Source organism: Haliotis cracherodii, unplaced genomic scaffold, assembly GCF_022045235.1.
Source record: "Haliotis cracherodii isolate W230 unplaced genomic scaffold, xgHalCrac1.p SCAF_7, whole genome shotgun sequence".
NCBI classification, from domain to species: domain Eukaryota; kingdom Metazoa; phylum Mollusca; class Gastropoda; order Lepetellida; family Haliotidae; genus Haliotis; species Haliotis cracherodii.
Window position 1 is genome coordinate 33031632 of NW_027266330.1, and position 27047 is coordinate 33058678.

General features: G+C 42.4%; 1 protein-coding gene across 1 annotated transcript; it reads left to right on the forward strand.

Annotated features, from left to right (window-relative positions):
* Positions 1–10243: 10243 nt before the first annotated feature.
* LOC139448585 (ATP-sensitive inward rectifier potassium channel 12-like) lies at positions 10244–11483 on the forward strand. The gene has a single exon (XM_071230153.1). The coding sequence runs from the start codon at positions 10329–10331 to the stop codon at positions 11388–11390; it is 1062 nt and encodes a 353-aa protein (XP_071086254.1). The 5' UTR covers positions 10244–10328; the 3' UTR covers positions 11391–11483.
* Positions 11484–27047: the final 15564 nt, after the last annotated feature.

Consider the following 27047-nt stretch of genomic DNA (forward strand, 5'->3'; position numbering starts at 1 on the left):
AGGTTGCCCAATTCGGTTGCCTCTGACGACAAGCAATGGGGTGCTTGGGACACGTTCTACCCCGGGTCACCAGGGATTCCTCTTCTGGAACATTATTGGCACTAAACACGGCTTACTACAAGTGTGTGTGATACTGATACCGGATGCAGAATTGTATGATCCGCTGCAGTCAAGTAGAATCGGAAATATGTCGAGACGCATCCAGAGGCAACAATAACGAGATGACGCCATAGGAGTGAAGAAGTCATGTCTGTATTTATGAACTGACTGTCGCTTTGTTTGAGTCCGTTTTGGGTATGAATCTGGGTAGAGTGATGATATTAACTGTTTGGCTCCAGCTCTAAGAAGTTCATATTCCAATGAACTCATACAACAAGAAAATATAAAAACTCAACGCCAAATAATAACCAGTCTCAATTATCAAAAGAACAGATTCCATTGGGCGTAAAAGGCAAATGCAAAATAGCGGTGAGCATTATATGAATGGATCACCGAAAATCAGTGAAGATGCCAGGTGTTAACGAAAAGGGTAAAAATGTACTGCAAGTAAATTCTTGCATTTTTAAACCCCTATTTGGTATCTTGAAGTTGTCCCTGATGGTATGCCATAGAGGGGTTTCACTCGATCACGGCGGCCATATTAAGTCCAATTCTTGCGCGGAAACATATTCCCTCAATACCATGGGCGTATATATGCTCGGGAGTCACACATGCCTTGAAGTAATATTATCATTAGATGAGCAAATACCACAGTTAGTCAGCAATAGTGACAGTGTGATATAAGTTATGACGTACGGAGATTACCACTCTTGTTTCAAAACATTTCTCACGCGCGAAAGTGAGTCAGGTACGCTTTGAAACAACGAGTTATAAGATAAATGGTATCTGACAGGCATGTGTGCAGTTATCTGTTTCTTACACACCCTAAAATCGCACCTTTTTTAGCAACAAACCGATGCATCTTGTCATTATTGATGTCACTAGACGTACTACTTACTACTCATAAATAATGTGACCCTAAACAAAAATGTTTCCTTAATATCTGTAGATTATCAAGGCGATGATGATAATGCAAACGAGATAAGATAAAAGAACCCGTTTGATGACGAGTTGATAATTTTCACATCAAAGGAATTACCAAATATGTACAACAGTGTTTACTTCCGTGTGGCGTGCACACACCGCTGGATTTTTAGATGAGGAATTTCGTTGATCGAGGGATAATATATACATAAATGTGTCATGTAAGTAATCAGAAACAATCAGACAATCTGAGTACTATGAATACACAATGCCATTTAGAAAATGGTCAAATGTAACTTGTTATATTTAGGATAACACTTTCTTAGTAAAGTACAGATTCTAGTACTTTTTGGGTTGAGTCCCGTGCGGGATTCGAACCCACACCTGCCAGGGTGAGGCACCTAATCGCCAGCACACAAAGTCACTGTGGAAGCCTCGGTGGCTGAGTGGGTTAGATCGCTGACTTTGTGTGCTGGCGATGAGGTGCCTCACCCTGGCAGGTGTGGGTTCGAATCCCGCATGGGACTCAACCCAAAAAGTACTAGAATCTGTACTTTACTAAGAAAGTGTTATCCCAAATATAACATAAGTTAAATCTGAGTACTGTTTTATGTTTGTTTTTGTTTATATGTTTGCCTTAAATGACAGTGGATGAAAATAGTTGACGCGAACTGTGTGACAGGAGGGATTTCTAAAGGGGTGTTGGTCGCCATTTGTTGAATTACTTACGTAAAGGTGATTACTAAAAAATATCGAATAGATGCAAACGTAATTAAATAAATAACTGCCAACTGCTGTAAATATTCGGTTTAGTCGATAGTTATGTTGTATAGTTTTCCTTATGTTGTTTGAAAGTCTGGTCTGAGGCGACCTTAGAGGCGTTCAAAAGATGGCTGGTAGGAGATTCTGTCACGAACAAATCACAATTCAGTGCACGCCCAAACTCTGACAGGTGAGGTGAAAGGGGGTTATTTAGTTTGTCTGGTTGTTGATTAACGTTGCACTCAGCAATATTCCAGCTAAATGACGGCGGAGTGGAAATAATCGAGTCTGGACCAGACAATCCATTGATTGACATCATGCGCATCGATCCAGGCAATCGGGATACGATGGCATGTATCATCAACCAAGTCAGCGAGCCTGACCACCTGATTTCCGTTAGTCGCCTCTTAAGACAAGCATAGTTACATTTTATGGCAAGCATGGGTTGCTAAATACATATTCTAACCTAGATCTTCACGGGTCGAAATGGGGTTTAACGACGCGTGCAAGATTATTGCACTTATATAGCGACGTGCATGCACGTGTGTGTGGCTGCTTGTGCTAGTCCGGACTGACGCCGATTTTATAATTCTAGCCAACTGAGAAACCATGCTGCAGTTTAATTTTAATACCCCACTCAGACACAGGATAGTGACTCCAAGCCGACCAGTCCTTGTTTTATCCTCTTATTTCCAAGCGCCAGACAGGGTAACAACAAGTACCATCTTGTAACGTCTTTTGGTATGACGCGGCTGGGTATCGAACCCCGGACCTTCCGATCTCCGGGCGGACACTCTACCATTAGACCACGGAGGCGGTCCTATATACAAGAAGCCGTATGTGACAGGTCAGTGATGGTGTTGGTGCCCCGGTAGACCTAGCCTAATCTTTGTCAGACTGAGGGAAAGACATTTTCAGTGACAAAGGCTTAAATATTCAAGGTCACCTGACATGGATTAAGTCATAATCATAAACAACAGTAAGTAATCAGTGACAAAGTTGCGCAGCTCGTTCAGGATGGCTACAGTCAATGTACAATACAATGGGGATTAACCATGAGGAGTATACCTCATAACGGCAACGACCAATCCTTGTTAAATGCTCTTAATGCCAAGCGTCAGACAGGGTAACAACAAGTACCATCTTTTAACGTCTTTTGGAATGACGCAGCCGGGGTTCGAACCCCCGACCTTTCGCTACCCGGGTGGACGTTCTACCACTAGACCGCGGAGGCGGTCCAAAACTCTGACAAGAAGATAAATGTGTCTATGTGATCATTTAAGAACGGTTTACATTTAAGGATTGACTGTGGATTGTTTTCGGTTCATATGGATACAAAAACGAAAAACGAAAAACCTATGTGCGAACTTTATAAATGTCCCCGGTTTTCACAGGAATGAGGAAGTAGTCAGTATTTACGTCATATCCAGAATAATTCATCGTGGATAACGCTCATTATATATCTTCATGTGGTTCGGAATGACGATTTCGGTGTCACGTGACGGTCCTCTCGTCCACTGGGATTACCATAATTCCGACTATATCGTAAGCCTGTGTTTATAAATTAAATAGTGATGATACCAGGTGTTCTCACAATGGTGTCTGGATTACAATGATGTAGATCGCGTGAAATTGTGTCGAAACGTTTGGACTCATTTGTAAGAGTCTCTCCTGTATGTAACCGTAGTTGGGCCACGGTGAAATTTTTATTGGTCTAAGTATCTCCTACGTAGGACTTATTATCTCGTACGTAGGACTTAGTATGGACTAGAATAACTATCTCCTACGTAGGACTTAGTATCTCCTACGTAAGAGATAGGACACCTACGTAGGAGATAGTAAGCCCTGCGTAGGAGATAGTAAGTCCTACGTAGGAGATAATAAGTCGTACGTAGAAGATACTAAGTCCTACGTAGAAGATACTAAGTCCTACGTACGAGATACTAAGTCTTACGTAGGAGATAGTAAGTCCTACGCAGAATATAATAAGTCCTACGTAGGAGATAATACGTCCAACGTAGGAGATAATTAGACAAAAAAAATTACCGTGGCCCTACTACGCTTCCGTACTCCTGACCATCATGTTAACCGTATAGACAGCAAATACAAACATGCCTTGGAGATAAGTTCATCAATCATTCCAGCATGTGTTCAGCTTCTGTGTCTCGCCGCCAACTCTACCTTGCTGTTTAATGACCAAGATGTCGTCCCAGAGAGGGGGAACATTGACCGAGACGGTGAAGAGGCAAGGGCAAGCTACTCAGTATGCAAGCAACATAATGTAGTAAGCTCTTCACTCGTGAGATGGCAGGTTTATAGTTGTACGCAACATTTCCATATCGTTATGGTTGATAATTGCCAGGCTCGTGTATGTTCCAGTTTGGGCCGACATCGTCTGGAATAGACGCTCACATTTCATTCGCTTTATGATTTATATTTTGACTATTTGCATATGTGTGTACAACTGTGCCCATCCCCGTGGTGTACGTAGAGCAATATAAGACGTGAAAGAACTATTAAGGTACGCATAGTTAAGATTGTGGTTGCTACTAGGTTATTAAGGGAATTGGAGGATGAAGATTACTTAACTTCCAAAGAATGTATCGTTGAGGTGAGGTGAAATTGGGTTTAACGTCGCGTCCAAGATTGTGGCACTTATATTACTTGTGTATCTGTGTGTGGCTGCGTGTACCTGTCCGGACTGATGCCGATTTATAGTGCTAGCCCACTGAGATACCATGCCGCAGTTTAACATGCATACCCCACAAAGACACAGTATACTGCCTCTGAGCCGATCAGTCCTTGTTTTAATGTCGAGCGCCAGACAGGGTAACAACAGGTACCATCTTTTAAAGATTTTTGGCATGACACGGCCGGGGATCGAACCCCGAACCTTCCGCTCTCAGGGCGGACGCTCTACCACTTGGTCATGGAGGCGGTCTGATGTATCTTTGACAATTACGGGAAACAATAACAGTCACTGTTTCTTCCCAATGTAACAATTTACTAGTATGCATTTAGATTGTGGTTGACATCGCAGATGCACAGATGCACAGATGATATGAGAAAGTATGAAAAGGAAACCTGACAGGAGTGGTAACCGAATAGTAGCGCAACAAGTCGACTACCGCTCCTACCACCACCATAACTACTACTACTACTACTACTACTACTACTACTACTACTACTACTACTTCTACTGATACTACTACTACTACTACTACTGCTACTGCTACTACTTCTACTTCTACTTCTACTACTACTACTCCTAAAATAAAAACAATAATAGTGCTTCGCGTGTGGGTATGCCGGTGTTGACTAGTCACCAGCATTTCATGCTTGTCTCCAAGTGGGATTCCGGGTCACGATAGATCCCTTGCTTCTGATGTTTGCCTGGAAGAGTAAGTGGGTGATTATTGCAGAGTCAATCTTGTAGACATAGATCCCCATCCCCGTCTTCTCCAAGTGGGGATTCCTGAACAGAATAGCCCCCTCCCGCATCTCTGGTCCGTATTCTCCCTATGAGGATTCTTAGACAGAATATGTCCCCCATACCCCATACTCCATTCGTGACCAACTCGTGTTATACCGGGACAAGCTGAATAGCGTCTCGTGGCCATTTTTGCGACTTGGTTCCGTCTAAGCGCTAAAGGGCATAGTTTTTAGGATTGTCAACAAGTTGCGTAATGATTCACTTATATTTGCCCCATATATCATATATATTCCAGATGCTATTAAAAACACATCGGGACGTTAATATACAATATAGTTGAACACATTTAACCGATCTTGGGTGCACTTTTAAATGCAAAAATGAAACATTATTCCTGGGGTTATTCAATGCGACTGAGAAAATACGCACCAAATAACGCAGCAAGCGGTGACGTGGGATGGTTCCCGCCCACGGTGTGTTAATGGGAAAGTGTGAAAGTGGCTTTCCTCCCACATTAAGCTGACACGTGCACGCCGTGATATGACTGGAATACTGTTAAAAGCGGCGTTAAACCCAACTCACTCACTCAGTTATACCACGGCTTGTCAGTTTAATGTGGGAGGAACGCCCGAAGTGATGCAGGTCTTGGACGTTTACCACTTCGGTGAAACCCACGAGCACCGGAATGGTGCTGACAAACCTAGAAACATAATCAGGGCGAACCTGGATTCGAACCCACAATCATAGGTTTCTGGCGTGCCCAAGGGACGCAACTCTGCACAGCGAATCGCGGCGCCTTGGACGACTGGGCCACCAGTGCCCCCTGTTATGTAAAGTATGCAATGTTATGATAAGACAAAAATATCTGTTTGTCTGCGATATCCACTCACTCATGAGTAATGCACATGTTTACGTTGTATTCTCTCTATATGGCCATGGCGCTGTTATTAGCCCGTCGACAGATCAGTATGTTCTCGGATTCTTTGAGAGTATACAACTCGGGCTACCAATCAGGTGATTCAAATGTAGCGCATTTCACTTTCTCATCAGCATGGCTTCCCCATAAACAATATTCGTACTACAGCTACTGCAACAGATGCTGCTTCTACCACGATTATGTTAGCATTGAGTACTGACGATCGACCAGCAACCCGACAACAGGGATGTTCCTCATAATAGTAAGCACATGCTTGTTTGAAAACTAGATAAATACAGGCAGTAGTTATATCTGACGGAATATATAGAAGAACTGCTAAACAAGAAACTACAACTACACTTTAGAGTAATTGAGGGTGTTGGATGTTTCGCGGCTTTGGTCAGTATTCCAGTTCCACCTTGGCATATCAACTTCATGTTCATGTTGGAAGGCCACTTAGAGGAAACCCATGGGCAGGAGTATGCTGCTGATCTACCAAGGTTCATAATCGGAGCAAATCTCGGATTCCACTCCATGATCAACTGATATTGTCTGCAACAACTGAGGGAGGCCATACCTTCGTCTCAAAACCACATACCGTGAACCAGATCCTGGCATTTCCTCGATGATCCTCTATCTGCCCAGAACAGACTGTAATAAGAAGATTATTACATATTAATAATTGAATACATAATGAATACTTTGGATTGAAGAAATTTCTATCTCCATGAAGGTAAAAGGTTGTTTTAACCCTGTCTGGCGCTTGGCATTTAAGGGGCTAAAACAAGGACTGGTCGGCTCGGAGTCAGTACACTGTGTCTGAGTGGGGTATTTATGAAGTCAGCGATGAGACGCGATCTTGACTGCATGATTTTGTATTGGTCAAGGGGAGATAATAGGACTTCCTAATTATCTCCATTTGGACTACAAAATCCGTTGCTTCAAGGAAGGTTGTCTTTTTTCTCATATCACAAATAAAATCAAGAGACAAATGAGTCTTAAATTTATACAAAATATGATAATAATTTAATACATGAACTTTTTTCAGACCAGGAACAACACAGTATTATCATGTGGCAGCTGCTGTATGTATTAGTGCTCGGGAATTTCAAGGGGTTTTCCCAGAAATGTGGAAGTAGTCCGCCAGTGTTTACGTCATATCAAGAATACAATCTCGTGAAAAACGTATGAACGTCAAATTGTGTCGTTCCTTCACTTATGAACGTCAATTTCGCGGTTATGTGACCAACCTCTCGTCCAATGGAAAAGCCATATATCGTGTAAACCTCCAATTAAACAAACGAATTGTATATAGTGCTCGGTTTGCGAAACACGAAAGGATATGTAAAGTGGTTACCGTGCTCTCGTCCTTTTACTGTCATATTTGAATTTCAAGCGAATGATGACGAATTGTACATAATTATTTCCAGCTGTATAATTAACGTTAGTGGCAAGCCTCAAGCCTCGACTTTGCACGTGTATAACAGGGATCATAAATAACTCCTAGATTGATATATGTGTCATTAGAAAAAAAGAGGGTATTAAATAAAACTTGTTTACTCGCCTCAGTCCTGGCCAAATTGACGACGAGATACCCATCCATATAATGATTTCTTAATATACAAAACATGCGGAAGAACATATAAGTTCTGTCTGCATACCCATATGCACGTTGTGTAGAATTTATATACCTCTTTTGCACGTTAACTCATCCGGGCAGTAAGGCAATTGATACCTCATTTGTACAGAATAGTGAGTGAGTGAGTGAGTGAGTGAGTGAGTGAGTGAGTGAGTGAGTGAGTGAGTGAGTGAGTGAGTCAGTGAGTGAGTGAGTGAGTGAGTGAGTGAGTGAGTGAGTCAGTGAGTGAGTGAGTGAGTGAGTGAGTGAGTGAGTCAGTCAGTCAGTCAGTCAGTCAGTGAGTCAGTCAGTCAGTCAGTCAGTCAGTCAGTCAGTCAGTCAGTCAGTCAGTCAGTCAGTCAGTCAGTCAGTCAGTCAGTCAGAATGGTATTACGCCGCTTTTAGCAATATTCACAGAAGAACATGTGGATGATAAGAGAGTACTTACTTCAAGTGCCTGCCATTACACAAGGCCAATACGAGAAGAAAGTCGTCATATGCAGGATGTAACTCGATATACGATAGTCACTGGATAAAGATATAATTGTATCTCTGTTGACTATATTGGAAATCCAAGGAAAGCATGAAATCATTTATTCACCAACCACCCTTCCTCATAACGGTAATACATGTTGGTGTTCAAGGCTATGACAATAACAGGGGCGGTGGGTAGCCTAGTGGTTAAAGCGTTTGCTCGTCACACCAAAGACCTAGTTTCGACTCACCACATAGGTACAATGCGTGAAGCCCATTTCTGGTGTCCCCGGCCGTGATATTGCTGGAATATTGCTAAAGCGGCGTAAAACAATACTCACTCACTATGATAATAACAACAAAAAGAACACTTTTCCTCGAAGATATTGCAAAGAAACAGCGACACTTAAACCGTTGAAAGCATCTCCAAGCAAGACATTGGATTTGTGACTCTCTTTCTCCACCTGCCAACATTGTACGAATCTGTCCTTCCTTTTCAAGATCACCGAAGCATGCACTGTGGATGAAGCCCCTTTCACTGGTTGGTTTTATGCCTAAAAATATCCCACACCTGCTACCCCGTCCCTGCTGAAGGCGCAATTGTTCGCCCACCCGGTCCGTGAGCGCTTGGTTGTCACGTGAATCTCGAAGCTACGTTTTTTAATCGAGAACTGAAGTGGACAAATCATGTGTGCGTAAGGGTTGTGCATTACACAGCTCTGTGTTTACCCGGGGTATCGGGTTACGGGTGTTTTACCGCCCTCGGCCCACCTTGAGTAAATATGTTAAAAAACTCATGTCAGCTGGTGATCATATTGATGGGTGATCCGTCACCGACAGGTATACGAGGAAACGACAATATCTCACCTGTCATTCGGTGAATCTACTGACTACAAGTCAAGACCTACTGCAGCGTGTAGATTGTACGGATACTTAACAATGCCATCAAACATCCAGGATATTTCACATTGTGCCCTGATGGATAACATTGGATATACTTCTTTCACGTACTCGCATGGTCATATTTGTCGCGCTATGGTCGACAGGACAGGATAACGTGATGATTCGATACATTGATTGTGATGAGGATTTGTGATGTCATCTGCAGGACACATCTCTATGAAGACTCGGGATTAGATAAGGCAGGATTAACGCCATCGTGTCAACTTTGGATGTCTGAGAATGTGACATAGTCGTCTGAGGTGCATATGGTATGACATCATAACTGCATGATACGATAATTGAGGGCTCATCCCATGAGATTGTGATCATTTTGGTACGACGGTACATCCCTCATTATACGAACTGTACTGTGGAGTAACGTTCTTACGTGTAGATGACCGGGTATATCCACCCGAGTGTAAACATAATTTGACATGTCTATATGAAAGCAAAAGGTTAGCGTCATCGTTTGTTTGTAATGACAAATGAAAGTCTTTTAAGTGGTCAGTATATCAAATTCATGTCGAAACTGAATATGTTTCCATGAATGTTGGTATTCCCTGATTTCAAACAATATTTTATGAAGTGAGCTCACGCAATTGAGATCACCATGTCTGTTCAGCATGCAAATACCCTCATGTCAAGTTGTAAATGAGTATATATAATATTGCAGATGCAAAAATGTTCCCCATCCTTATCAAAGTCATTATAATATGAACTGTTAAATATATATGGTGCATAGAATTATTCACCTTCCTTGGTTAACCTTGAATTGATTCAATGTAAAACTGCCTGTACTTGGACGTTAAACACCGTTCGGAGAAAACACTTCGCGTTTCAGAGTCACGTGATCTCTGACTGTTGATTTCGCACTTGACGTTTCGACCGACACTGCAGTGACAATAAACATCCATTAAATAGTCGGTATCACCGTGTACACATGAACGTTTCAGGGCGAGCTAGATGCATACATAACCACGAGCAAGCGTGTCTTGTTTCACTGACATGTGAGGACGTTTTATTCTATGAGACCATGACAATGGAGAAGACCTACGCAAATAAGAAATGTACTCACCCCTACTTAAATCTAAGATTTATTTGTCTCTCTGGGTGCATGTTCTGATAATTGTCTGATGTTTTCATAATTAAGAAGAGAAAATATGAATTACTTTTCATCGAAGCCAGGTTTACAAAATCCATCACAGCGCCTGATTTCAAAGTCCGGGTCAACCAATATCAAATGTGTGAATATTGAAAAGCAACGGTTATATTACCTCTTGGACGGATTTACGACTGTTCTAGAGCTCCAATGGCGCTGGGTGGTGTGTATTTTTTTCAGCGGTTTTCTCGTCAGTTGGTGCTTTTTTGCTCTCCTCTGGTTTGCGCTCATGAAGTGGCATGGCGATCTTGACAACCACCAAGACGAGAGGACTCCTTGTATCTGGAATGTACACAGCTTTACCTCAGTGCTGCTATTTTCTATAGAGACACAGACAACAATAGGCTACGGGTATCGCTATGTCAGCGAGGAATGTGAGATCGGTGTGTTTCTGTTGGTGCTGCAGTCTTTGGTAGGTGCTATGCTTCAGGCTCTACTTGCTGGAGCCGTGCTTGCCAAAATCCAAATTCCCAAGAGCAGACGAAAGACTGTGTTATTCAGTGATCGCGCGTGTATATGTCTGCTTAACGCTGAGCTGTGTTTGTTGTTCCGAGTCGGGAATATAAGAAAGTCTGAAATTGTTGGAGCTCAAGTGAGAGCCATCTTCGTGAAACAGGAATACACAGAGGATGGTGAGCTTCTCCCACAGTGTTCGAAAGATCTGAAGTTGGGCTTCGAGGAGAGCGGAGGCCGAATGCATCTATGGTGGCCGACAACCATTATCCATGTTATCGACGAGTCAAGTCCCTTCTGGAGCATGTCTCCTCAGACTTTGAAGGAGAGCAGGTTTGAAGTTATACTTGTTCTTGAAGGCTCCATTGCTTCCACCAGTTTGAGCTTCCAGGCACGAACATCTTATCTTCCTCATGAGATAGACTGGGGGCAGCGCTTCCAACCAATGTTTAAGACACGAGACCCCGTGGCCAAGTATGAAGTTGATTTCTGTTACTATGGAAAAAAGACTCCTGCACCCTGTACCCCAAGGATGAGTGCAGAAGACTGGAGGTCCAAACAGACTACAAGAAGACGGAACAAGCACACACTGTATAGTCTGTCTGACTGAGACTTGTCCTGGGTTCGACTCCCTGGTACCAAATTATCAAACATCGATATAGTGCATCGCTTTGGGGCTTTCCTCAAATTACTTAAAGTTACTTATTTTTTATAATGCACACTCATCATGATGATGGCCTCTGTTTGATATTTCCTGACATGGACGTTTTAATGTTTACCCACAGGTGCAAACCAAACATAATGCACTATCTGTCTCCATCAGAGGAATCATAGTATTTCTTTGTGATTGACAAATGTCTACTAAAAAACAGTAAATAAATTATATTCATTGAAGACGGTCAATACAGTTGTTTTTCACTAGTGAGTGAGTGTGTGAGATTTTTTTTACAATTACAATAGTGAGTGAGTGATATTTTACGCCGCTTTAGCAATATTCCAGCAATATCACGGCGGAGGACTAGGGAAATGGGCTTCACATATTGTACCCATGTCGGGAATCGAACCCGGGTCTTCGGCGTGACGAGCGAACGCTTTAACCACTAGGCTACCCGACCGCCCCTACAATTACAATAACAGTAGTGAAGTTGTATCGCGTGGTGTCAGTTTAATGTTGGGGGAAAACCCGATGTGCTGCATGTCTCACTTCGGTGAAACCCACGAGCACGGGTATGGTGCTGACAAATCTAAAAACATTCTCGAGGCGAACCGGGATTCGAAACCCCTCTTTCACTGCTAGTATGGACTCGATACCTTTTAAGAAACGATATTTTGACCAAGTCCTTCAACGGCTGCTCTGGACACCTTGCTGCCACGTTTTACAATGCAGTGCTGCAGTTCTTATATGTACCAGGATCCGCTGACTATGGTTTGAAGTGTATTCACCTGGTCGCCCACTCACTTACAACTGATTATAAACAAAACTAAGCAGATGTATAATTAAGGTGAGGTGAGGTGAAATGGGGTTTTAACGTCGCGTCCAAGATTATTGCACTTATATAGCGACGTGCATGCACGTGTATGTGTGTGTGTGTGTGTCTGCTTGTACTAGTCCGGACTGATGCCGATTTATAGTGCTAGCACACTGAGATACCATGCCGCAGTTTAACATGGATACCCCACTCAGACACAGTATACTGACTCCGAGCCGACAAGTCCTTTTTTATCCCCTTAATGCCAAGCGCCAGGGTAACAACAAGTACCATATTTTAATGTCTTTTGATATGACGCGGCTCTCCAGGCGGACGCTCTACCATTAGACCACGGAGGCGGTTGTATAATTAAGAATAGCCTTTCAATTTGTGTTTTTTTTGGAGTATGAACCATAGAGTGAGGGCCGAACTGTATGAACGTCGGAGCTTGCATACTACAATAGTGTCGATGTGCATTTCTTCGTTTTGTTCACTAGGACGTAGCGAGGATATCCGTGAACGATCATGTCGTCAAACTCTCTGATGTTTTTCAATGAATGCTAAAACGCTGAGTTCATGATTAAAGGGTCCAAATGATCAGCAATTACACTTCTGTATGTTTTCGTGCTAGGGAATTCCCAGGGATTCCCCCAGGAATGTGGAAGTAGTCTGTCAGTGTGTACGTCATTGCAAGAATACAGTCTCAAGAAAAACGTATGAACGTCAAATGGTGTCATACATAAACTTATGGACGTCAATTTCGCGGTCTTGTGACCGACCTCACGCCCAATGGAAAAGACGTATATCGTGTAATCTTCACATTATAAACTTATTGGCATATAGTGAGTGAGTTGGGTTCAACGCCTCTTTGAACACTATTCCAGTTATATCACGGCGTGTCACCTTGGTGTGGGAGGAAAGCCCGAAGTGATGCAGGTCTCAGACGTTTACCCCTTCGCTGAAACCCACGAACACGGGTACGGTGCTGACAAACCTAGAAACATTAAAGGATTCAGACCATATCGCGAGCATGTGTTTATGAATCCCTATCAATTAGTCATGGTAGCAGGTGTTCGCGGAAAAGTGAGCGTATGCTGTCCCACCAGGGATACCAGTCACAAACACATGCAGAGGCATGTCAATTGATCGTCTGAAAAAAAGTCAAAATTGGGAATTGACAACGCAGTATGATTATTTGCTAACTGTCTTCCGATCAATGTAGTGAAGTTGACACTCGACAAATATGTATGTTCATAAAGATATGTCTTCGTGTGTTTATCGAGTTGAGTTGGGGTAGGGGTCGTGCAATAAGATACTACAGACACCTTGTATGCATTCTGTCTGTTCATAAGGGATATACGTTGTGCCCTGGCAACTGACGCCTCTGGGGCGTTCAAGATCTACGCGAACGAACAAAGGAAGGGCAATAACTCGTGTCGTCCTATATAACCTTACGTCCGAGAAAGTACCTTCTTGTGTAACTTCGCCAGTGTGTGTGTGTGTCTCTCCACCAGTTTCAAAACAGTCTATGCACCTGGTCATCATGCATCTCCTTATAAAATATTGTCACAATGTTTCGGACATGTCGGTCGATATTTACATGTTTGTCACAAGGTAGCTCCCCTGCAGTACAGACGATAAACAAAGACATGTCATGTTCATACTTTAGAATAAGACAAAATACATCTTGTGCTATATTAGCATTTGTAGAGTGAACATGTATCAACTGAAAGAAGAATAGACTTAGGTCATTCTTATTTGTCCATGGTATTTGTCGACCATATCAACAGACATGTGTAGCAACTGTCCTATAGATTCCAGTCATTATATTGCAGAACACACACCGCCGTTCTAATACTGATACTGCTGGATACAGATCGCTGATCAGCAATATTACAAAGACTACAGATCGGTGATCATGATTATATTTGTAATATTGCTGACTACATGCCGCCGTTATGACTCTGATATTTAAAGACTACACATCGCTGATATATTTGTAACATTGCTGACTACAGGCCGCCGTTATGACTGTGATATTTAAAGACTACACATCGCTGATGTATTTGTAATATTGCTGACTACAGGCCGCCGTTATGACTGTGATATTTAAAGACTACACATCGCTGATATATTTGTAATATATCTAACTACAGGCCGCCGTTATGACTGTGATATTTAAAGACTACACATCGCTGATATATTTGTAATATTGCTGACTACAGGCCGCCGTTATGACTCAGTCTGTGATATTTAAAGACTACACATCGCTGATATATTTGTAACATTGCTGACTACAGGCCGCCGTTATGACTGTGATATTTAAAGACTACACATCGCTGATATATTTGTAATATTGCTGACTACAGGCCGCCGTTATGACTCAGTCTGTGATATTTAAAGACTACACATCGCTGATATATTTGTGTTATTGCTGACTACATGCCGCCGTTATGACTGTGATATTTAAAGACTACACATCGCTGATATATTTGTGTTATTGCTGACTACAGGCCGCCGTTATGACTGTGATATTTAAAGACTACAGATCGGTGATATATTTGTGTTATTGCTGACTACAGGCCGCCGTTATGACTGTGATATTTAAAGACTACAGATCGGTGATATATTTGTGTTATTGCTGACTACAGGCCGCCGTTATGACTGTGATATTTAAAGACTACAGATCGGTGATATATTTGTGTTATTGCTGACTACAGGCCGCCGTTATGACTGTGATATTTAAAGACTACAGATCGGTGATATATTTGTATTATTGCTGACTACAGGCCGCCGTTATGACTGTAGTATTGAAGACTACACTACGCTGTTACAGTCTTGATATGGCTGACTACAGGCCGCAGCCTAACATGACTTAATCCGTTATTGTGGTAGCTAGCTAACTTATACTTTCAAATACTCACTCTGACACTAACAAGTTGTGATAACTCCACATCCAATGTAATTATCACATTACAGTCAATAGCAAGAACAATTCATCAAACAAACATCAAATTTAATATTTTAATAATAAAATTTTAAACTGCGCAGGTAAAGTGATACAAAACTGTTTCGAAGTATTGTGTGAAGCGCTCGGCAAATCTTTATTACCTAGAGTTTACGGTCGGTATCATGACCTTACTTCTCTTGTCACGAGTTCAATCGGCGATACTGTGTCGAAATATAAGTTACATTTTGTTCTACGCATTATATAGCAATGATTGTTAGTGTGCTAGTCTAGCAACCAGCAACCAAGCGCAAGTATGGAAAGGTTAGTTGTTATAATTTATCACGAGAGCAATTCAATCGCTGCAGAACCGAACGAAGTCATGTTGACAATGGAAAATATTATACCGAACAGTCTGTCCGACATTTAATTAAATACGCTGTGTAAATATCAGTTCTATTAAAGACAAACAATAATTGTTCTGCCACCGACACGTTTTAGCAGCGATTAGTCGACGGTAATAGATTACATTGGCGAAAGTGGAAATAGGACGTTAATGACCTCTAGATATGATGCCGATATTCTATATATAAAGCATGCAACAATTTTAAGAAATAACATCTTGACAAATATTGTATATCCAACATGATGAAATATTCTATGTAAGGTTTATTTGTATAAGTTGTTTATTTTGTTTATTCTGTACCTTTTGTATGTCGGCCGAAAGCCTAAATACAATAAACTTTTTATTATTATTATTCTATTAAATACAGCTTCTTCAATTCTTCTTAAATTACAGCAGCATTGGGGAACATCTTAACTCTGTTCTTTTCAGTGATGCAGGCAAGATATTCCTCCATTTGGCTACGCTACACCTTTCTTTCTTTTCTGTCCTCTACTCAATCCATTGTGTTTTCCTCTTCCTACCTTTCACTTCTCTCCCGCTCTCTCTATCCTTTAACTTTATATGGGATGGTGGGGTATACCCAGTTGCTAAAGCGTTCGCTCGTCACTCCGAAGGCCCGGTTCGACTCCCTACATGGATGAAGCCCATTTGTGGTGTCCACCACCGTGATATTGCTGGAATATCGCTAAAAGCGGCGTAAAGCAATACTCACTCATTTAACTATATCTGAACTACGTATTGTGTGGCCACAATGCACGACCCGACAGGGGATATGGCATCGTATCCGAGGGTGTTTTGTGTGACCCAGATTCATTTACTGACAGATAGTTTGAATAATGTTCCCTGCGGCGTAAAGCGACATTCACTCACTCACTTACCAGGCCCCCTACCCCCTTGTCTACCCAATCGTTTCCACCTCTACCACCTAGCCCAAGATCCGGGGTAGAATAGGTCTTCGGCAACCCATGCTTGCCGTAAAAGGCGACTATGCTTGTCGTAAGAGGCGACTAAAGGGATCGGTGGTCATGCTCGCTGATTTGGTTGATGCATGTCATCGATCCCAATTATGTGGATCGATGCTCATGTCAATCACTGGATTGTCTGGTCCAGACTCGATTATTTCCAGACCGCCGTCATATAGCTGGAATATTGCTTAGGGCGGTGTTAAACAACAAACCAACAAACAAACAAACCTAGCCCATTATCGTCTTCAAGTATAACAACATAATGTGTGTTTACGACAACATAAGCCTGTCTTACATAGTCCATCCTCTCGTGAGCTTCAGATCACAGCCTTCAGAACCAAGCTTAACTTACTCAATGTCTTTTCCAGGCACAAACGTCTCTCGTAAATTGTAATTCAGATTTAATTACACAGTAGACAAAACAACACGAGAAGTAGCCAGACATTCGTGAATGTTCATTAAAAGCTCTTCCATATCGATTTTGTCTAAAGGAACACATCTTCTTATTGACTTTTCTGATAGAGTCAGCTTCTTGAAACGTGATCACCGATATGTTACGCGCTATTTGATATACACGCTACGCAGTTTTTTTGTAGACGCACAGAAAAAATAAATGGGGTTTTAAGATGTTTTGAAAATTGGTCTTGTTACAACAGTAATACAAATAATACAGTGTATCCATGTAATGATGCCGTTGTCGTTACGCACGAAAATGGCAGATCAAAAATAATTTCGGGAAGCATTGTCCCAAAGAAATGTCTATACAAAAACATACAACTTATTGGATAACAACTTCTGGTTTATCGCATTTACTGTCGTTTCGATGTAGATGCTTACACCGTTATCAATCTGGTGTGACTACAACCAAGTGATGAGCAGGATATTTGATCATATGTTGTGATACGCTGCAGGTTGATATTAACAATAGGTAATGGTAAACAAAAAGCACACAGATAATGTCAGGTGTACAGTAAGACTATGACACAGCCATTGGGTTATGAAACCAGATATACGGTAAGGATTAAAAGATGAACAAGCTGATTGGATGCCATTCAACATATTTGACCAAGCTGATTGGATATTAATATTTCCGAAGAAATGTCCTTGAATATATATAGACGTCACCTCCATATTGGTGAGTGACCATAGACAGGAGTTTCCTAACTCCAAGGGCCCGGTGTAGCGGGGTTCGTTGTACAGGTAATGCGTGACAAGGATTCTTGAATTCCTATCAATTGATTTCTGGGTGAAGTTGTAATTTAATGGTGTTGTTGCATTAAGTGTTAAAGAGGTCGCCTTCTCCCTAAGCAATTTCGGCTGACTTTCCCTCTTTGGGACTCATGCGTGTGAGTAGGGTACACATATCTATTTTGAGTTTGATATTCACTTTATTTCTGTTTTTGTATTGATATTATTTCTATTTTCGTATATTGACATAATTTCATTTTTATCCTTAGCTGCTCTGTATATACTATATTTTAACGGAGACTCCATCATTTATATACTTACGCATTGTCTTAAAATCAGCCTCCCGCAGGTTTCTGGCTAAAGCTAAGTTCATTATGTCTATATTCGGACGGGAGTGAACGGAAGTCAGGGAGAAATACAGACGATGTCTTAGCTTAGAAATGTTTTGTCAATCATTTTCATTATTTGTCAATTGAGCTGTATCAGCATTGATTATTGGGAAACGCCTCCAGCACTCGGCAACACGTCAATGTTCAGCAGGACTAAATCTCCCTATTGCCCATAGCAGTGGCTGGTCTTTTAGTCTGTCTTACAAATAGTGTGTTGGCGACAATAATTAGACAAGACATACTTCATTCAGACCATAAAAAAATCATTGTGGAGCGCTAGAGCCGTCTCTTAATTCAATAGAACGGGACTGAATTGTTTGAATCAATATAAATGCTCTGTTCTTTTTAGTGCAGTTAATTTCACAACGGGTTCACCGTGTTTGATTACCACTTAAACACAAGAAAGAGACGCCATAGCTGGCCTGGATTACATTCGTGTCGATGTAGAGCCTTTGTAGACACCACGTTGCGGATATTCCTGTCATTGATCTATAGCCGAATACACCAGGTATACACTGGCTGATACATAGGTTACCGGAGGTGTGATCTCATAGGTAGAATGGTTGCACCGGAGGAGCTCTTAAAAACACAGCTTATGTAAGTGGCGTTCAATAAATGCAAGCAGAGTTAGCGAGTTGGGATAAGTCTGAACGTCTCTTGTCTGAGAAGGAGGTGAGATGAGGTGAAATGGGGTTTATTGCACTTAAATAGCGACGTGCATGCACGTGTATGTGTGTCGCTGCTTGTACTAGTCCGGACTGATGCCGATTCATAGTGCCAGCACACTGAGATACCAAGCCGCAGCTCAACATGAATACCCCACTCAGACACAGTATACTGACTCCGAGCTGACCAGTCCTTGCTAAAGCCCCTTAATGCCGACCACCAGGGTAACAACAAGTACCATCTTTTAACGTCTTTTGGTATGACGCGGCTGGAGATCGAACACTGGACCTTCCGCTCTCCGAGTGGACGCACGACCACTAGACCACGGAGGAGATTGTCTGATGAGGAAGTGTGGCAAACTGTTAAGTTTCAGTATTTGCAGGTTGTATTTATAAAAAATATTTCACATTAGGTGCCACGATTTATTACAGACCCTACAGAACAACGAGGGTGACCTCACGGGTCGTAGTATGTGCAGACTTAGAAGACTTCTTGGTCAGAGCTTCTGATCTTCGCTCTATCGTTACATGGTCCATTTTCTGGTGCTTGTTAATAATATCTCTAGCTCGTTAACATTATAAATATACATATAAATATAAATATACAAATAAATATACAGATCCTTTCAATTTTGCCGTTGTATTTTCAGGTTGTATACTGTCGTCTTCATGCGCGTAGTTGTATGTCAATGTTAAAACGTCTGTGATATGGTGTGAGCGCGGGAAGCATGACACCTATTGATGGTGGGGAGTGGTACAGACAGTCTCGGTTTTCATCTCATTGTGGTAGGGGCGTCGGGTAGCCCAGTGGTTAAAGCGTTTGCTCGTCACGCCGAAGACCCGGGTTCGATTCCCGACATGGGTACAATGTGTGAAGCCCATTTCTGGTGTCCCCCGCCGTGATATTGCTGGAATATTGCTAAAAGCGGCGTAAAACCATACTCACTCACTCATTGTGGTACGTTATACTTGGAGCATTCCTCAGTTAGGTTGTGACATAATGCGGCTCGAAAGTGACTGAGTGAATGTTGTTATACGCAGTCAGTAATGTCCCAACTGTTGTGGCAGTGTGTTCATAATCGAGTCTAGCCCAGACAAACAGGCGAATGTAAGTATGACCAACGATACACAACTATCGGGTACAAATCTCGTGCGACCAGTGGGGGATATTTGAACTAATTTAAACCGGAGTCCTCGAGCTGTGATTCGAAAGTACCAGTTGTCATATTATTCTGGGTAAGGGAACGACCATTTTATGGAATCCAGATATTTTTACAGCTCCAACTGCAAAACCAGATATTGTTTTTTCTTAATTAATACTATGAACCTAGATATTTTAATAAAACATCTTGCAAAAATGCATTTTTCATGGCTGTCAATTTCTTCATTTCCAACAGGCTGAAGCATGATTGCTTTTTTTCAAGCTTTTTCTGTGACAATTTATATTTTTCGATAAAAATGTCCCACGAAACCCAATTACACTAGAGGTGTGATTCTGTGAGACTGTTGACCCAGAATAGGTCTTCAGCAACCTATGCTTGTCGTAAGAGTTGCCTATGCTTGTCGTAAGAGTCGCCTATGCTTGTCGTAAGAGTCGCCTATGCATGTCGTAAGAGGCGACCAGGCTTGTCGTAAGAGTAGCCTATGCTTTTCGTAAGAGGCGACCATGCTTGTCGTAAGAGTCGCCAATGCTTGAGGTAAGAGGCGGCCATGCTTGTGGTAAGACGCGACTAACGGGATCAGATGATCAGGCTCAATGTCATCGCATCCCAATTGCTGGATTGTCCTGTCAAATATTTACAGACCGACGTCACATAGATGAAATATTGCTGAGTGCGGCGTTAAATAAGTACACAAACAAACAAAACTACCACCATGAACTGAACTGGACTCACTAAACCACTGGGAAATATTAAGTACACACCCGGGTCTGATGTTGGCTAAAATGAAACAAACAAGAAATGGCTATTCGATGGTGATGTACATGTATTTGATGCGGGTATCATAGCCGCGTTTTGAACCTTAAGTTTGCATTGTATCGGCTACTGAGTGAGTGAGTATGGTTTTACGCCGCTTTTGACAATATTCCAGCAATATCACGGCGGGGGACACCAGAAATGGCCTTCACACATTGTACCCATTACGGGAATCGAACCCGGGTCGTCGGCGTGACGAGCGAACGCTTTAACCACTAGGCTACCCGACCGCCCCTGTATCGGCTACTGTGTTCAGCCTAGTAACGATTTGAAAACGTTTGTAATGTATTTTAATATATTCCAGCGAGTGTTGCAGACGAAATATAAAACGTCAACGCCAGGGAACAATCAGTGTCGCTTACCTGCCGAAGCAGTTTCTATGAAATATGGACAAATAATATGAAATATGGAAATCGGTGATGATATCAGGTGTTCGTGACTCACACCACTTGCATGAAAATGTAAGTGTTTGTTTGTAGCCTGACGCCGCACAGCAGTACGACGAAGAAAATCCAGTGAAACGATAGCGCATTTAATGATTTTGTTGAAGTTAAAACCGATATGTCAGTTTTGAATAAGCCCTGTTCAGGGCGGTGGGATAGCCAAGTTGTTAAAGTGTTCTCTCGTCATGCTTCACAGAGGTACAATGCACGAAGCCTATTTCCGGTGTCCCCCGCCGTGATATTGCTGGAAGATTTCTGATAGAGACATAAAACTAGTGCACAACTATTGTTCTAAATGATGTCGAACTCAATCACTCACTGTGGTGAGTTGCGTCCCTTAGGCATTCCGGAAACTATGATTTTGGCTTCGAATCCCGGTTCACTCCGATTATTTCTATAGGTTTGTCAGCACTATACGTCTGCACGTCTGAGACGTGCATCACTTTTGACTTTTCTCCCACGTTAAGCCGACACGCCGTGATATAACTGGAATACAGTTCAAAGCGGCGTTAAACCCCACTCACTCACTCACTCACTCACTCACTCACTCACTCACTCACTCATCTCCCAACTGCACATTCCCATTTTCACACAGATTTCCAACCTCAATTTCAACATGGAAAGTGATTTCGCTGCATTTTCGCAACTTTCCAACCCCATGGCAGGGATCACAGAATGCGTGCAGACATTGTACCCATGTGATGAATTAAACCAAGGTCTATATCCCGTCAAGCGAAAGCTTGACCCACTGACCTACCCCACCACCCCTGTATGTACACTGTATGGGACCGTCTCCATGATCGAGTGGATGAGGCGTCTGCCCGGAGAGGGAAGGTTTGTGATTCGACCCCTGGACATACGAAAAGACGTTAATAGATGGTACTTGTTGTTACCCTGCCTCGCGTTCGGCACTAAGAGGATAAAACAAGGAGTGGTCGGCTCGGAGTATCAAAGTGGAGTATCCATGTTAAACTGATGCAGGGTATCTCAGTGGGCAAGCACTATACATTTAGCATTAGTCCGGACTGGTACAAGCAGCTATATATAATAAGCTATATGTTATAAGCATCGTCAAACCCACCACACTCATATATCACTTCATGAAAGGCTACATGCTTCAAGTAATTAATCACATGTTATACTTGAACTAGACGTACCCAGACTTGACGCGCTCTGCTGTGTTAAGCACTAGGCTATTAGAAGGGCATCAAGGGTGTTGATGAGGATTTGTGATGCTGTGCGCGCTAGAGATGCAGATAATAATCAGTTAACATGATTGCAGATGAGGATGCAGACGATAAGGAGAAGACATGTATTCACAACGATGCTATTTTTTACGCGGCGTCACGAGGTTTCTTGAGTACGTAGTTGTACAAAATGTTGTAGTTTGTTGTTTAACGCCGCACTCACCAATATTCCAGCTATATGGCGTTCTGGAAACAATCATGCCTGAATCAGACAATTCAGTGATTGATGTCATGAGCATCGATCCACGCAATTGGGATACGACAACATGCATCAACAAAGTCAGCGTCATGAATGGCTTATGACCGATCTAACCATTATCTCCATGGGTCATTATAAGGGGGGAATAAAACCAAATGTACCCCGAGTAACACTGCTACAACGAGTTCATCATACCGAAATGTTTTAATCTTACAAAAATTAAAACAAATTCAAAATTGATAGAAAACAGCTGTTCGATTGAGCTAAGGTTACTTGTACAATGTCACGTGATGTTCATTGACTCGGGGTGGGGGGGGCATTTTGATGTGAAGCGGGGTATAAGAGATATATTCTCCAGCTCAGTAATCCACGTACAGCCTGTGTTCTTCCTGGCGGGGTATAAGGTATCTATTCCCCGTTCAGAAATGCATTTCCCTCCCTAGATCACGTGAACGAATCAGACCTCATTATTCTGTCATGAAGGTATGATAACAGGTATTGTAGGATATACATCTAGTGTTATTTTGAAACTATCTATAGGACTAACTGATTGTAAAATACTATTATTACATATTTTAGTATTAGTAGTATTGTATAATCAACCATTATTTATCTAAATGATTCGGCAGATCTGTAGAACGACATTTTCTGTTATTATTGTGCGTGTTTAATGTAATTTAGAAAGAATATCGTGTTTGCTACCACTGATTAAAGTAAAAACAATTCTAATAACATACATTTGATTATTGATATTGATAAAATAAGGTAAGCATTGTAAAATCACTCCACTGGTATATCATCATGAACGATCGCTGCAGTATAGGGGCGCTGGCTTACCCAGTGGTATTCACCCGTAACGCCCGTAACGCCCGTAACGCCGACCGCCTGTGTTCAACTCCCCACGTGGGTAAACATAGCGTTTAGCATTATTGCGGCCATATCAGAGTCGGGGAACCAACATTTGTGTGGAATCGAACCCATGTCTTCGGTGTGATGGACCAACGGTTTAACCGCCAGGCTAACTAACCCATAACAATGTCAGTGCATGATGCGAGTTATTATACACGGGGACGGGAAGTGTTGCTTGTTGTGCAAGGCAGTGGCTGCATCAAGACGGAAGGAAGCTTGGCTCAGTCCTTGTACGGTTGATATGCCCGCATTGAGTTGGACATGGTGAGGGCAATTAGTGTTAGTGTGTGTGAGTGTCGGAGGGTGTGTGTGTGTGTGTGTGTGTGCCTGAGAGTGGGGTGTGTGTCTGAGGGTGGGGATGTGTCTGAGGGTGGGTGTGTGTGTCTAAGGGTGAATGTGTATTTCTAAGGGTGTGTGTCTGAGGGTTGGGGTGTGTGTCTGAGGGTTGGGGTGTGTGTCTGTGGGTGGGTGTCTGAGGGTGTGGGTGTGTGTCTGTGGGTGTGTGTCTGAGGGTGGGTGGGTGTATCTCAGGGTGAATGTGTATTTCTAAGGGTGTGTCTGAGGGTTGGGGTGTGTGGCTGTGGGTGTGTGTCTGAGGGTGTGGGTGTGTGTCTGAGGGTGGGTGGGTGTGTCTAAGGGTGAATGTGTATTTCTAAGGGTGTGTGTCTGAGGGTTGGGGTGTGTGTCTGTGGGTGGGTGTCTGAGGGTGTGGGTGTGTGTATGAAGGAGTAGCTGTGGGGTGTTTGGGTGTGTGTGTCTGAGGTAGTAGTGTCTATCTGTCTGTCTGTGCTTGTACTAGTCCTAACTAATACCGCATTAATAGTACCAAACCACAACGTGGCCACCCCACTCAGACACAGTATACAATCTCCGAGCCAACTAATCGTTGTTTTATCCCAATAGTAACACGTCTTTTGATATGAGACGTCCACGGAGTCTTAGTCCCTGCGTTCTTCTCTCGGGGCAGACGCTGTTTCCACACGACCAAGGAGGTCTAATGTATGGAATAACATACAGGGCATGTCTTCCACAGTAATGGTGCAGGACTGACAAGGTAACAACTCCCACGACAAATGGTTTTCTCAGGGGTCGTCAAAAGCGAACAAACGAAATACTCGTTGCAGACTAACCAGATGCCTGCAGACAGAAGACCATTCTCTGAGGAATCATGCCCTGCCTGACAGAATCATTTTCCAAAATACAAGCCACATGGATCTCCTGGCTTTGAAACTGAGCACCTGCAGTTCCAGGAACCGAGCCACCGACCTCGCCCTTATCCCGGCAGAGGCTGCATCCACTAGACCACGAGATGTTTTACCAACACCAGTTGAACCCTCATGATAATGGTGCCATGAAGACTTGCTTCAAAATATTGGCCTTACCCATGTAGACTTGCTGGTATATTGAAGTTCTTGCATTTTCCAAAATACAAGCCACATGGATCTCCCGGCTTTGAAATTGTCCACCTGCAGTTCCAGGAACCTGTAGGAAGACAAGGTAGTTGGACAGATCTGAAGTTGTCACCATCAATCTCATCCTTTTAAACCAATTTCTTCCAACAACACTATCGAGCAAAGCTCCGCCCGAATCACTTTATATTGACACAACGTGTCAAAATTTATATCGCGCCATGAAGTTTCAACCTGGCGCTTTTTTTAAATGACTTATTTTTAGTGTCGATCTCGCTACTTCAAAAATTCATTGAGAGCAGAAATGTTCATTACCAACGCTGATGACCAGATCTGTTTTGTGATATATATCTTACATGGTTGTGCATCCTCGCCAGGATGTGAGAGTCATGGGTTTGGATACCAGTTTAGTCCTGATCAGGGCCCACTTGCACAAAGCAATCTTAGCGACTATCGTAAGCCTATGTTAAAGTGTGGGAGTTTCGATCATCTTAGCGCTAACATCGCTTTGTGCAAGTTGGCCCTGGACTTGTGGAAATGGTTTCGTGGCTTTCATTTTCAGCATCGTGCCCTGAGGCCAGCATCTAATTCTTTGGTATTACTTTCGCATTGAACGTGCCACCGAACTACATGTGAAAACGCTGTGTTACACTGATGTTCTCTTTAGCATAGCTGTACCGTGATAGCTGGTCCTTGGAAAAGCACTGTGGCCTCCCCTGAACGTTCTGTAAATAATCGAGTCTGAACCAGACAATCCAGTGATTGACATTATGAGCATCGATCCACGCATTTGGGATACGATGACATGCATCAACCAAGTCAGCGAGCCTGACCACCGGATCCCGTTATTCGCCTTTTACGACAAGCATAGTCGCCTGTTACGGCAAGCATGGGTTGCGGAAGACCTATTCTAATCCAGATCTTCACATACTTGTCCAGTTTATGGAGATATCTTCTGAAGTCTAAATATAGGATCATTAGGATAGACTTATTTTTTATTAAATATCATATTCTTGATCACGAGTGATTGCGCTTTATCGCTTTATCACTCTGAAACATTGTCAATAACCCCTGGGTTTAGTATGTTTCCCAAGCAACGTAAAAACAAGCACCCCGAAGTGAACTCTCCGCCATATTGGATTTTGTTGACAACATCACGCTTTGAAAATCCAGTTTTGAGACGCCTTATTATTCTTTCTTACTGAATGAATGATTGAATGAATGAATGAATGAATGAATGAATGAATGAATGAATGAATGAATGAATGAATGAATTAATTAATTAATTAATTAATTTCCTCCAGAGACGAATCCGAAGATCTTACATAGGCAAATACATTATTTACAATACATTATAGATTAAACATATTTCACACCCGGTTAAGTTACCTACATCCCTGGACTCATCATACGTTTAGGATTGAAAATGAAAACAAAGCAAAATTCAGATTTTACACTGTGCAGCATTTTGACGCTAATTCTCGCACCGCGAAGACGGTATATTTGCCTTGATTTATGAGTAAATTTAATGAGGCTGCAAACCCCCTTTTGGTACTCGGATACATGAAACGTTTATCTGGTACCCGGATGCCAATACGCCAGTGTTGGAATTATTTTTCGTCTTTTTTATTCCTGCAATGAAGATGTATTACCATGGTTCCAGCTGGTTAGCTGTACTTATTATACTCGTGATACTGATCCGAATGCGCAATAAATCGAATACATCGAATAAACAATAAAATCCACAAATTATAAAATACAAGTGTTACCAATCCTCTTATGTAGCACTCTTTCTCAAGTGAACTCTCATAATTACGTCACTGTGAAATGATATGACGTCATAAAACAATGTATGACGTCACATACTTCTGACATGAACTCGCCTGGCGGCCTATTCACGAAGCTGTCATAGCGCTACGATTGACAATTAAAACCACAGGGCCCCGTTTGGCTTGCTGTTTGAGGAGGCGGCTGGTGATCATGTGGAAGGCTTTTCCTGGGGGGCGATGCAGAAGGGCGCTGATTCGGGTTTAGGGGTCGCAGGTCTGGGTGTGG

What these genes read in the sequence shown, in the direction of transcription:
- LOC139448585 (XM_071230153.1), top strand. Translation starts at nt 10,329, where the DNA reads ATGAATTACTTTTCATCGAAGCCAGGTTTACAAAATCCATCACAGCGC.